This window comes from Epinephelus fuscoguttatus, linkage group LG21, assembly GCF_011397635.1.
Source record: "Epinephelus fuscoguttatus linkage group LG21, E.fuscoguttatus.final_Chr_v1".
In the NCBI taxonomy this organism is placed as follows: domain Eukaryota; kingdom Metazoa; phylum Chordata; class Actinopteri; order Perciformes; family Serranidae; genus Epinephelus; species Epinephelus fuscoguttatus.
Window position 1 is genome coordinate 15327063 of NC_064772.1, and position 13315 is coordinate 15340377.

At 44.0% G+C, this 13315-nt stretch overlaps 1 protein-coding gene across 1 annotated transcript in view; it reads right to left on the minus strand.

Annotated features, from left to right (window-relative positions):
* Nucleotides 1-13315, minus strand: part of gli3 (GLI family zinc finger 3) — a 122940-nt gene that overhangs the window by 4552 nt on the left and 105073 nt on the right. Inside the window, exons 10-14 of the mRNA XM_049565152.1 lie at nucleotides 11986-12126; nucleotides 3544-3693; nucleotides 3286-3450; nucleotides 2892-3179; nucleotides 914-1307 (exon numbers count right to left, since the gene is read on the minus strand). Of these exons, the coding sequence (XP_049421109.1) occupies nucleotides 914-1307; nucleotides 2892-3179; nucleotides 3286-3450; nucleotides 3544-3693; nucleotides 11986-12126 (1138 nt within the window). The remainder of the gene's footprint in view (nucleotides 1-913; nucleotides 1308-2891; nucleotides 3180-3285; nucleotides 3451-3543; nucleotides 3694-11985; nucleotides 12127-13315) is intronic.

The following is a 13315-nucleotide window of genomic DNA, read 5'->3' on the forward strand; positions in this document are numbered from 1 at the left end:
TACTACATGCTGTCAGAAATTTGTGAGGGTTGTCGATTAAGGAGTACTTCACCCCCAAATGACCATTTGTATATCAATTACTCAACCCATGATGTGTAATATTTGTGAAGCCTCTGATGAACCAAGAATGCAAAAATTGAGGAAAGCATCCGTTTATAAAATCTTACACAACTCGTGCAGTATAATTTATGTCTCCTTATCTAGTCTTATGCTCAGTACTTCCCAAACAGACAGTGATTTCAAATGGGGAACTTAATTGAAAGTGAAACTTATCTATGCTCTCTTCAAAGCCAGACTCTATTGACAAAAACAGTAATTTTACCTCGCTGAACACGGGAGTTGCTGGTCTACCTCTGCCTCTTTCAATTAGTTTGTTTGTGTAATTGTGTGACTTTGGTGTTTTGAAGGGTTAATTCTAATTCACTACAGCCACACAATAACGCAAACCAAAGTGAGGCAGTGGCAGACCAGCAGCTTCTGTGTTCAGCAAGCTTGAATTACAGTTTTTGTCAATGGAGTCTGGCTTAAAAGAGAGCATAGATAAATTTCACTTCCAGTTTAGTTCCCCTTCGGAAAAGGCTGTGTGTTTGGAAAATACTGAGCATGACTGGATAAATTAGACTTGTAGTAGTAAGTTTGTAAACAGATGTTTTGATGTAGTTTTGCTTTTAAATGTGGACCCCAATGAATTCAATTCATTATGACTTTCTCCGTTTTTGGATTCCTCATTTACCAAAAGCATGTGAGATAAACAAATTTTTCTTTACAAATTCGAAGTAACACAGGGTGAGTAACTGATTTACAAATGGTCATTTGGAGGGTGAAGTATCCCTTTAAGAGCATTTAGAAAAAGGTTTCACTTGGGCCTAAAATTCAGGGACCTTGAAACAAAAGAAAAAAAAGTTTAACTTACCCTTCCCCAGGATGTTGGGTAGTGTGGAACCTTTAGGGGGCGGTGTAGGGGACAGGGGCCCCAGCCTGGGCAGCGCTCCATTCACCTGCTTCAGCCTCTCCATCTTGATGTGCTCCATCCAGCGCAGGGGGCGGCCGACACTTCGCCTCGCCTGCAGGGTCAGCATGGCCGCGGTCGCCGTGGAGACTGTGGAGTCCATGATGGGGGCTGGCTCACCCTCACACTCCTCCTCCACCTCCTCATCATTTTCCTCTTTCTCCTCGTCCTCCTCCAGCCCCTCCCCTGGCGAGCGTCCGGCGCTCACAGCAAGCTGGACTCCACTGCTGGGATAGGTGCTGACGGGGGACTGGTCACTGCTGCATGTAGACTGACCGCCAGGGCTTGGCTGAGACGTCTGACAAAGAAGAAAGGAAAAACAAGATTAGGAAGTTTGTCTCAGGAAACACGAGGGAAGGTGTATACAGTATCACATGTCACAAACAATGACAGTGTAATCGTTTGAAGGATGTATTCCCTAATGATCATACCAAATGAAAGACCATTAAATAAGATGACTCCATCCTTGTGATCACATAATCATCTTGCATAACCACTGCAGTTTGAACTAACTGTCCAAACCACAGAACCAACTGCCTTTAAAAAAAAGAGAAGACAGTGTTTTTCACATTACTGGGGCATGAGTAATACCTCCCCTGTGATCCAGTCAGGAAAAACACATGAAGAAAATAAATACAATAAAAGAGAAATCATGTTTTGGGTTGTTTTCAGAAGATACACAAATAGGATAAAGGCCTCTTGTGAGACAGAGTGGAGCCTAATTAGGTTGTTTACTGAATTTTAGGAACTATGTTGCACTGAGGAATAATGCAATTACTTTTTTTGGCATCAAGTGTCAACAGAGTTTAGAGGGTATTCACTCGCTTCACTGTTGAACGAATTTGGCTGCACAATGGGGCCCTGGGCATTCTTTCAATGCCTCACAGTTTTGCCCAAAGGCATGGGCACTGCTTAGAAAAAAAATACATCGCCTCTGGTAAATAACACTGCAACTCTTCAAAGTGTGGTAAAATGAGAATCTTTTTATGAATGTGAATAATGAGGGATGCCTACAATGAGAACAAATCTGCCATGGTTTGGGTGAAAGTCAAGCAGATGTGATGGGATGAGAAAAGACGATAATCAGACAATAAAACAATGAGCAGGATGGGAAACAGTCAGACTTGGAAAGAATATTTTACAAATGCAATGTGAAGGGACACCTATCTCACCTGATTACCCACTGTCCTTAGAAAGGGAAGGAGAGAATGCCGAAGCATCGGATAGAAAGAAAAAGTTTACTCATTAGATGACTTCAGTGTTAAATGTGTATGCCCCTAATTAAATGTTAAATCACACTATAAAGTAGGCATTTAAACTAACTATGTTAAAGGAATACTTCAATCCCCAATGGACCACTTGTATATCAAATACTCACTCCTAGTTGTGAAAGAAGAATCCACACTGGAGCTATCAGTTTGCCACTGCATTGATCAGTTAGTATGTTTGTCTTATTTTGTGACTTTGGTGTTTTGATGTTTTTGTCAATGGAGTCTGGCTTTAAAGAGAGCATAGATACGTTTCATTTTTAGTTCACCCCATTAGAAAGGGCTGTCTGAGCATACACCTGGAGAAATAAAACTTGGATTTTATTGTGAGAGTTCCTATGTGGATGTTTTGATGTAGTTTTGCTGTTGCTAAACCTGGGCCCCTATGACTTCAATTCATCAAGAATTTTCTTTGTTTTTTATTCTTTGCTCACCATGTGAGAATAATAGTTTTCTTCAAAAATAAACATTAACACAGGGTGAGTAACTCATATACAAATGATTCTTTGGGGGGTGAACTATCCCTTTAAGGTGAAGGAATTATTAGTAAAAGTATTAGAAAATAGTTAAAATAATGTTAAAGCTATCAGTGCAGGCCTTAAATTAAGTCTTACCATGGGCTTCTCTGTCTTGATGGACTTGACCTGCAGACATTCATCCTGTTTTGAGGTAGCATGGTTGTACTCCCTTTGGTCCGTATACCCTCCCAGGGGCAGTTGCCCTGGTGAGCGGCCCTGGCTGTTGCCCCCAGGCTCTCGTTGGGGCGGAGGGCGCGGGTAATCTCCGCGCTGTTTCTTGGTGACGTGCGCCTCCGGCCCGTGCACCGTCTTCACGTGCTTGCGTAAGGAGCTGGGGTCCGTGTAGCGCTTGGTGCAGCCTGGGATTTTACACACATACGGTTTCTAAGAAATGAAAGGAGAAAATGAGCTGTGAGAAACACGTTGCTTGTAAACACCACATTCAAGCAGCAAAATCAAAGGAGCATAATTGTTTGAAATTTGTCAGTACCTCATTTGAGTGTGTGCGATTCTGATGTTTCGCCCGGTCTGAGGCGTTGGAAAAGGCCTTGTTGCAGCCTTCATGTTCACACACATAAGGTTTCTCTCCAGTGTGTGAGCGTAAGTGAGTTTTAAGGTTTTCCAGACGGGAGTAGGCCTTGGCACAGCCTTCAAACTGCAGGAAGAGAGAGTAGAGGACATCACTCACACAGCCCGAATCTCCTGTTAGCAGGTTACAAGTCAACTGAGCAAACAGCAGTTTCCTTACTGTGCACTTGTGGGGTTTTTCCCCAGTATGCCTGCGCATGTGGACCACCAGCATGTATTGTGCCTTGAAGGGCTTCTGCTCTCGGGAACATTCCTCCCACCGACACACAAACTCCTTCTTCTCCCCATGGATGTGGTCATTGTTGATGTGCTGGAATAAGAAGATGAAAGAACTCAATACAAAAGCTCCTCAGAGTGCCATTTTCCCCTTGAATTGATTTGTGGTTCAACATGAGGGTGCTTTGCTCTGCAACATAAGAGGTAAATTATATAAAATTCTTTTTTTCTGATTTCCATTTCTTTTCATGTGATACTTCATTACATTTCTTCCACCTCATTTCTCTTAACTCTTTCCTTCCTTTCTATTCTTCCTCTCTTTCTGACTCTGTTGACTTGTGAGTCTCAGTGTCCGATCTGAACAGGATTTTCAAATAAAACCCCTGTCACTTCGCATCACACTGGGGCCCCTCGCCCCTCCATGACAAGTGCTGACAGTTGTGCTGCCGTGGCAACTTCCAATCTGAGGCTTAGGAAGGAGGGGAGGCGGGAGGGGAGGTGAGGAGATAGGGCGAGAAATCAAAAGTTCAGTCGTGGCATCTGAAATGCGGAGGGCTTTACAACTCCAGCCAAGCATTATATCTGTGAGCACCACCTTTCTCTTGCTCCGTCCCCCTTCTCTCTCCCCCCTTTCTTCTTCTTTTCTCCCTAACTGCCTTGTAAAATCTGGTAAGTGGTGGATGCTACAGAGGAATGAAGGAGGTGAGGATGAAAAAATGTCACGCAGACCCTCTGGGGACAAAGTCAACATCTGGCTCTCTTTCAGAGACAACACTGTGGTGGCCTCTGAAGTGCCTTTCAGGGAGCAATTTAAACCCAGGGAGACAGACACAATATCCTGACCATAAGAAACTGGTATTATTACATTCCTGAGCAGCAGAGAAAAGTCTTTTTTACCTCGGGGGTGAATGAAGAGGGACGGATGGAAACAGGAGAAAAGGAAGGGAGATAAATAGAGACTTGACTTTGAATGCTCTTAAACGTCTGGGGAAAACGTGCTTTCTTTGAGCACTTACTCGCAAGATTGTCGAGCTATAAAACACACAGGACCAAAGCAAATAAAGCATCCAGGGTCAGTTCCCCTCCAGGCATGACACTGCTCTGACAAAAGCATCTTTGTACCCTCTATGCGCCCTGCCCACTGGCCAGATTATGACCCCACATATAAACATGACACCAAACAGAAACCGCCTTTTTAAAAATCTTTCTTCAGGACATATTGACCCTAAAGGCCCCAACCCAGTGAAGTCCTTGCTCCTACCAGTTAGCCCTTACCCCTCTGTGCATGCTCACATCTAGAGATAATGTCTCAATTCTTAGTGGGATAGAGGGGTAGGACAAAGTTTTATGCTGCGTTCACACTCGGAGCGACGATGCAGCTGGGTGCCTAGCTACATTATCGCCAAGTCCCTGTGGAAAGGCTTCTGTATGTCGGCGCTACAAAGCACCTCAACTGAATGGCATCTAATTTTTGTATTTCATCATAAATTTTTTCGATCAATGTCTGAGCCCCCTTTTAACATCACATTTCACTGCCCCAATGCATCCGTGTGTGCACCACAATGCACAGAAAACTAGCATAGCCTTAGCATTAGCTTGGTTAAATGACCCAGTACCATAGCTTGAAACAAAAACATATAATTGGTTGACGCTCCACTGGAACACTGAAGAAAGTTGAGGCCAGCTAAACTTTAGTTTGTAGAGTGTCACGCCCATCAACAGCGACAAGTATTGACGTAAGTTTGTAGCTTCCATTTAAATGGGTCGTTGCTTGTTGCTGTGTTGCTTGTCGTATGAGCACAGCATTAGGACTACATGGCACTCCAAACATAGGTTTTTCAGAGGCACACTCAAAACCGACTGTTATGAGAAATCATTGGCAACATGGCTGTACAAGCAACAAAAGAAACCTACAACTGTAGGCCTATTGTCTTTGTTTATAAAGATTTAAAAATTGCGATAACCATAGTATTATCTTACTTCAATGTTATTTCAACGTATTATGGTCCTATTCTTTATGAGAAACTAACAAAAGAACTGCTAGTACGCTGATGTCTCTGTAGCTATTTAGCTAGCTAGCTAATGTTACACTGTACTGATTTCTACATGACATTGCCGCATTTTGAAATATTTCCATGATGCTTTCTCCCCGTTTTATGGCATATGATGTCTGAAATGTAACTTAAGTCCAACACCAAAGGGGGCCTGCCCATTGGTCCGACCATATTAAACCCATTGTTCTGAAGTCCCGTCGTTCCGAAATCATCATGATGCCCTGTGGTTAATTTCTGGTTAGGTTTAGGCACAAAAACCACTTGGTTATGGTTAGGAAAAGATCATGGTGTGGGTTAAAATGAAAAAGAAAGTGGCAAACACATAAGCTGTGAGCTTGCTTCGCGTCAAGCCTTTCCCAGCTGACCCAGAGCCGGTCGCGGCGCACCATCAAGGCAGAAATACACCCGCCAGGAGCCGTTCAGCACCGTGGAGAGCTTCCCACACAACCCCGACCCCAGAGTTAATAACAGGAGGTTACGGTGTTTCATTCTCTCCTCTCTATGACACTTGTATCTCGACCAGTAGCGTACTTTTGGTGTTGCTGATCCTCTATGGTACACAAATACAGTATAGCCTAGTATAATCACATATTGGAACAACAGGACATTGGACTAATGAGAGGTCGGAACAATGAGAGGTCGGAACAATGAGAGGTCGGAACAATGCTATGGCACCCACCGAAGTTGCTGCACTTGTTAACACTCCTCTTATATCAGTGCAGACTGACAGGTTGCTAACGTTAGCCTACAGCGCACTGCTAGTGGCCTGGTAGTGAAGCAGATGATTTGTTTGGCTGCCTAGCCAACACAACAGAAATCCCAACTACAGAGGACAGCATATTTACAATGTCCGACAACACTCGTTGTGTCTCTTTATGTAAATGCCAGCATACTGATTAAATATCAGGGTCTTGAAGGATTGTCCAATTTCATAGGGGAAGTATTCAACCACTACCCCTTGTAACTCTGTTCAGAGGGTAAGGTGGTTTGAAAATGAGGTGTAAGGGTAAAAAATATGAAAATGGATTGGGCCTCAGTCTTCCACTGCACTTATTTTCCAGTAATACTAAAGGAGAGTATCGACAAATGAGTCAGCGCAGTAACAGCAAGGGTGCAACAGCAAAAGCAAAGGGTAAAATGGACACTAATATATCCGCAAAGGACCTCCATTATTCTCACTTGACATTTTTTTAATTCTAAAGTGACAAAACAAGACTAATTCCATGGAAAATGATTGGGGACTGGATGACCACAGACGTTAGTGAAGTTTCCCAAAGATTGATCTCCTCCCCACCTCGGCCGGGGCCTCAGAAAACCTGACTCGTCTTCTCTTTTTCTTCCTCTCTGTGAGGGAATCCCTGTGGCAAGCAATCGGTCTGTTGCGAGCAGCATTCAATATCCCCTGGCTGAGAGCGATTGGTGAGCGCCATGGTGTTGGATCACGCGGGTGGCTGGCACAACAAGAGCGCATGCACGCACTTACACACACAGGATGGATACACACTCGAACCCTGTTTGTACAAATGAAGGAGGTCGTTGACGGGTGTGATGCATGAGCCTCTGAGCTGACAGAGAGCGGGACAGACAGCACGGGGAGAGGGGCCGCCGAGAAACCTAATGGCATGATCTAATGGCAATTCTTATTGAATCAATAATCTCCATGCTGAGCAGACAGGCCCCGTTGGCCGGCTAAATCGACAAACAGGTGCTGATAGCAGCGGCGCGGCAGGTTATTCATCTTCCCCCTGCCAGCTTATCGGCCAACAACTGTAAAAACGCCACCAAGATGGATTTAGGAGGGAGTCGCACGACAGGGAGCGCCGGGGACACGGACACAGGGGACACTGAAGCCGTCTGTGACGTATGAGAGGTGCACACACACATACACACAGGTGCAGGCACTGTTTTCTTGGTCTAGACCCCTGCTGCTTGGATGCATGGCAAAAAAAATCCATAAACATAAACAGGAGAAAATTTTACCCTTGGTTTTTGTATTCTTAAAAATAAAAGACTTTTGGTCGCTCTATGCAAATGTTCAAACCCATGTATCTCAACATACATTACTGTCTTTTTTCCTGCTTTTTCAAAGCTTTTGCCCACTTCAGTCTCCATTTCCATGTCTCCTTATCAAACTCTCTCTGGGACATAGCCCTCATGCATTAGAATGCAAGGGTGCATGAAAAGAGGGCCTGTTTACAAGGCAATTTCACTAAGCTGTGGGACCCGCAACACCGTTTAGCTTTATCAAACACCGCCTAATAAATCATATGCTCTTTTGTGATGTCAGTTGCTGAAGTGCTTTGTGTAAAGAGGGGGGGGGGGGGGGGAAGAGCATGAAAAAGGCAAAGAAGGGAGGGAAGGAGGAGGGAGGAAGTAAAAGGGGGAAAAAATTTGAGTGAGCAAGGCAAGGAGGGAGGATGAGAGTAAGTGAGTGAGCAGAGCAGGGGGCAGGGAGCTAGAATTGGCATGTGTAATTCAGCACAGTCTTTTCATCTTAGAGTAAGATACTCTTGGCAGATAAGGGGCCTAATCCTTCTCCTGATCAAAAAAAAATCTGCATTTTACCAATTAAAAGCCTACGCCAGCAGCCAGAGAGGGGGGCTGCCTTCAGACTGCGCCCGCGTTTATCTCCCTTTAACACCGGGGAGGCGCACAGCAGCCGCCTCAACAGGGCTGCGCACGGGGAGAGCCAGCTCCCCATCGAAGAACAAGGACATCACAGCGCCACCTATGTAGATGACCTGGAAGAGAATGGTGAGACTGTGGAGGGTGGGAGCGACCTGATGAGCTGTGGGAACACACACATACAGACCACCAAACCCATCAGACACTCACCATATAGAGTCAACCTTTTGCCTTTTCTATCATTGAGTAAAGTGGTAACCCCTGACTAAATGACATGGATATTTAATGTTATACATAAACAGTAGAGAGCAGCTCATAACCTGCACAATAAACCCAAATTGAGAACGCAATAACTGCAGGAAGTTTGTGTAAAACAAGTGATTCGGATGGGGTTTGAGCAGATTATTTCCTGTGAATGTTGCATCAGAAATTAATTTTACTGATATATATATTTTTTATATGATTCTCTGTCCTAATTATGTTTTTTTTAATCTCTAACACACTTAATAGGGTTTGTTTTTGACAAATTCAGTGTTGTCTTCTCCCCAACAGTTGGCTGTTGTATTAGGGTTAGGGTTAGCTTTAACAGCGTACTTTTCTAATGCAGAATGAGGCTGTTTAGCAGAGATTGAAAACTCTCTTGTGGTCAGGTCTTCACCGTGCCCTTATCCTGTGAGATTTTTTTTAAAAGTTTATATCTTAAATAACATTCTACACTTCAAAAATAACAATTACAACAAATGCTGAGAGATAGGTCAACTGTTTTTTTGTTTTTGTTTTCTTACACCCTTCAAAATCAAGAAAGACTTGTGACTCCCTATGGAGCTTTAGTGACCCTGGGGGGGTGGAGCGGGACGCTCATGTTGGCAATCAGTGCTCTAAAACATCCTCTAAAATTGTCTGTTAGCAGACCTGCACTGACAGGACGGAAACTGAACTTTCATGTTCGCAGCCAGGAATGGTTCAGCAGTTGAATAATAATAAATTATACTAATTCCTTTAGCAAATCCACGCAGGGAAAAAACAGCCAGCTTTTATGCTGATTCAGATTTGGTCACCTTTCATGAAACACTTTGTTGTCCCCATACATCTACATCCAACACTTCTATGGCCTCTTTACTAAAAGATGGCTTTGCCACACAGAGGACAGTATGGCTTACATGAATTGTGCACTGAAAATGCATAGCTCCCTTGTAGATTTCTCCACGGTGAAGTATCAGTAGTAGATCAATGAGCAAATAAAAGATTGTTGAGCAGGGCCATATTAGGGAGTTGTGGGAGTGTGTGTTTGGCATTTCGGGCGACAAAACTGAGTGAAAAAAGCCCACTTCAAGAGAGACATTAAAGAAGCCACCAGGCCTTATCTTTAAAAGTACTCCCTTCAAGGGGCAAAGAGGGGTGGGAGGGGAAAATGAAAGAGAAAATGAGAGAGGGGAGAGGTTTGTGCCCGAAAATGGGGAAGCGAAAGAATGTCGGAGCTGAGTGGAGAGGGAGCTGGAGAGGTATAGAGAGTTGAAATGTAATAAATGAAATAAATACAGCAAACTAAAATTGACACCCGCCTCGCTTTTGCTGACTGGGTAGGCCAGATAAGTGAGCTAAATTGCATAGATCTGATGTTTATCTTATCGGCTGCACCGAGAGCGCTTAAACGCAGATGATAAAGGAACGCCGTGGCGTGTCATGGTGAGAGCATGCTTGAGAGTGTAAAAATATGCATGAAGAGCACGGCAGGAGTGCTTTTGAACAAGGTGGAAAGCGATGAGGGTGGTGTGAAGGCTTAATTCTAAAATTAGGCCAACCACAAAGGAAACGGGATGTTTGAATCAGTGCAGCTGTTACTTTTAATACTTAAAATATATATTTCATTACACAGGCTTTAATCATAGAATATAAATCTACGTATAAACTTTGTGGTTACAGCCAAGGAGAAACTGTTTTTTTTCCCCATCATGTTTTTCTCCCCAAAGCCATTTCAGAAGACAAGTACAAGGGGGAAGGGACGCTCCATTGTTTGGTTATATGGAAATCCCTCCACCCCCAAACCCCTCCCAGTGTGCGAGGAGAGCCACTGTGGTCCAAATACTGTACTTATCCTATTACTGAGGGGGGTGGGGGTGTGCAGAGATAAGAGCATTTTCTCGTCCGCTCTGCTGAATTAGAGGGCACGGATTCTGTATGCGAAGACTTTTATTGGCATCTCTCTGCATATCTGCATGTGCATAGAAAATGAGAAATAAAATGCAATATCAGGAAGTCAAATGGCAGAAAAAAGAAAAACAATTCCAAGACGGAAAAATGGAAAACTAATAAGTTGGTGTCTGTCTACACGGGAATCTGATAATAAGTGCAGCCTGGCGAAGGGTAGGCTGGATGTGGAGGGATGAGAGGACATTGTTTTGCCGGGATGGCCACCTGGTGTGACTACAGTAGGGGGAGGATGTGAGCAAGCTTTTCCTCTATTAAGAAGCTATCCTCCCCTTCCTCTCCCACCACCTTAACTCATCCCGCCTCCTGAAACAGGGGCAAGAAGTTGTCAAGATTCTCAACCTTTGAGCCGAGCCCTTCAAACACGGGAGGCAGCCCATTCCGCGCTGAGGATATCAATTATAGATAGGGGTTACCACCGCGGCTGAGGATTGCAATGTCAAGACGGCAAATAGACAGCTGTGGAGAGCTGGGGATCTTTCTATCAGATGTGTGGTGATGTGTGTTTCATGTGTGTGTGTGTGTGTGTGTGTGTGTGTGTGTGTACAGTCTGGCGTCCCTTGTTCGCAGCATTATATTGGTGTATTTTCACCACTTCTCCAACTTCAGCCTGCTCTCTCAGTTGGCTGACGGGTGAGCAATTCACAGGCCGCGAGAGAGCAGCAGAGCTAATAGCGCCAGTGTAAGTAGCAGGGGTGACACGACCATAATATCATTAATATTTAGTTTAACGGTGAACCCCTCTGGCGCAATTCGATGAGAGCCATCCATCTCCCGGGCTGTGTAAGAGTTCTGATAACAGACAGGAGGAAGGTCGGTCCAATGTTGTACACAAAGCTCACATCCTGACTCTGGGAGGCTTAACCCGCCAAATCAGTTAGCACCGTTCAGCTGTGAGATGTGCTCTCCAGCTTCTGAGCCCATTACCACCGTCCCTGGATCCAATCAGGAATCCAGCAGCAGTATCAGTCAATGCCTGCAGCTCTGACTCTACTGTAGGTTTGCCGCTGCACAGGGGTTGTGGCCTGATAGGAGGCATTGTGTAGGATAGCACAGCTGCAGTTGATGTTGCTGGGATCTACTGAGCTTGAGGGGAGAAACACTAAAAACTCTCACAGCATACAAACCAGACATTGTAGTGTTGGTGTGTGTTTTTGGGGAAAGCTTTTTATGAGTCTTCACCCATCTTACGGTTGTAAACACCCCGTTGTGTCTCCCTGTTTCCCTGCAAGAAACTCCAGTCCGAGAGAACAACTGAGGTCAAGTGTGAACTCTTCTCTGCCCACAGGAAGTGAGAGAGTGAAATGCAAACCATCTGCTAAACTGCAGCAAGCAAGTGTTAAAAATTAACATTCTGACACAATTTACTGACACACCATTACGGGATCTCTGGATATTCTCATATTCGGCTTTACATGAATAATAAAGCGTTCTGTGCTGGAGTCAGACTTGAGATAAGCAGCTTGTACCACTGTCTTTTCAAAATGTGCTACACTCACTTGTACTAGCTGCTCCTGCGTGTCAAACTCACGGCAACAGTTCTCCCAGTGGCAGTTTGTCTCATAAACCACCTCTGGCTCCTGTTTGCTCTCATCCTTGTCCCCTTCCTCTTTCACCAGAGTCATCCCATCCGGATGGTCCTGAAGAACAACAGTGAAAAAGTCATAAAACCAGCACAACAATGTCAAAATAATGTAAATAAATGTACTTAAATGGTAGCAACAGTATTCTTCAACATATTTTACCATGTTTTTTTTTTTTTTAAGTGACAAAGGGGAACAACTTTTTGAAAGCAAGAGCCTGTATTGCAGCTACCGGCTGCCCAAAGAGTTCAATGTGAACTCTTGGGGCATGTTCGCACCGTCAGTTTACATCCACTAGAGGTTTTTGTTTTTGCCACTAACAAGTTGAGATTGTTATTTTAAATTATGGAAAAGACCCATACAGAGATAGATCTGTTAAACTTTAAGATCCTTTACGTTAACCAGAAACAGCTCCGAAATCACCTTAGCCCATATCAACCAGACTCCATTTAAATACACGGTAATTTTGTAATCATACAACACACTTCATTTAAAATTGAAAGAAACAAAATAAAACCCACGAAAACCATCTTGGTTCGTCTTTTCACTGTTTCAGAAAATACCAGTTATGGTTTGGTGGAATTAACCCTTAATTCCCCCAGTTAGATGTGAAAGTATGCTGGCGCTATGCATGCTAAAATTACTGTTTATCCAAAGGGAGCCTGTTGGCTTTGGCAATAGCACTTTTTGGGCTGTTTCTGGTCAAACAAAAAGGGATCTTACTCTTTAGCAAAAAAGTCAATCTCTATAAGGATCTTTTCCATAATATTATCAGAAACTAATTCTAACAATCTGAGCCAGTCAGTGGCAAAAACAAGCACTTTTAGAAGTTGTAAATTTACAGTGCGAACATGCCCTGAATCATTGCATTGCAGTCTGTTTTGCCCCTGTTGTTCCTATTAGTCACTTAGAAACAAAAACATGGGAATAAAGGATATGGGTTGAAAAATACCAAAGTTAGCCTTTAATACCAGTCTTGACGTAGAAGTATAAACGCTAACAGAGGCTGCCCTCCTCTCTCCAACATCAGTCCATCCAAGTCTGCCATAAAAGTAATTTTTACGGCCCTGCTGGTTTACATCTAAGCCACAGCCAAAAATGATTTGGTCACAGGTCTCAGCCACAGTGCCCCTGTGAATCTGGCCTTGTTTGGCTGCCTGGGAGAAAAGTGTGGAGAGCGGAAATGTAGCGCTGAAAGCCCCTCTCTGTATTTGGCGGGTTGTTATACGACAGGACCGGGGCGAGT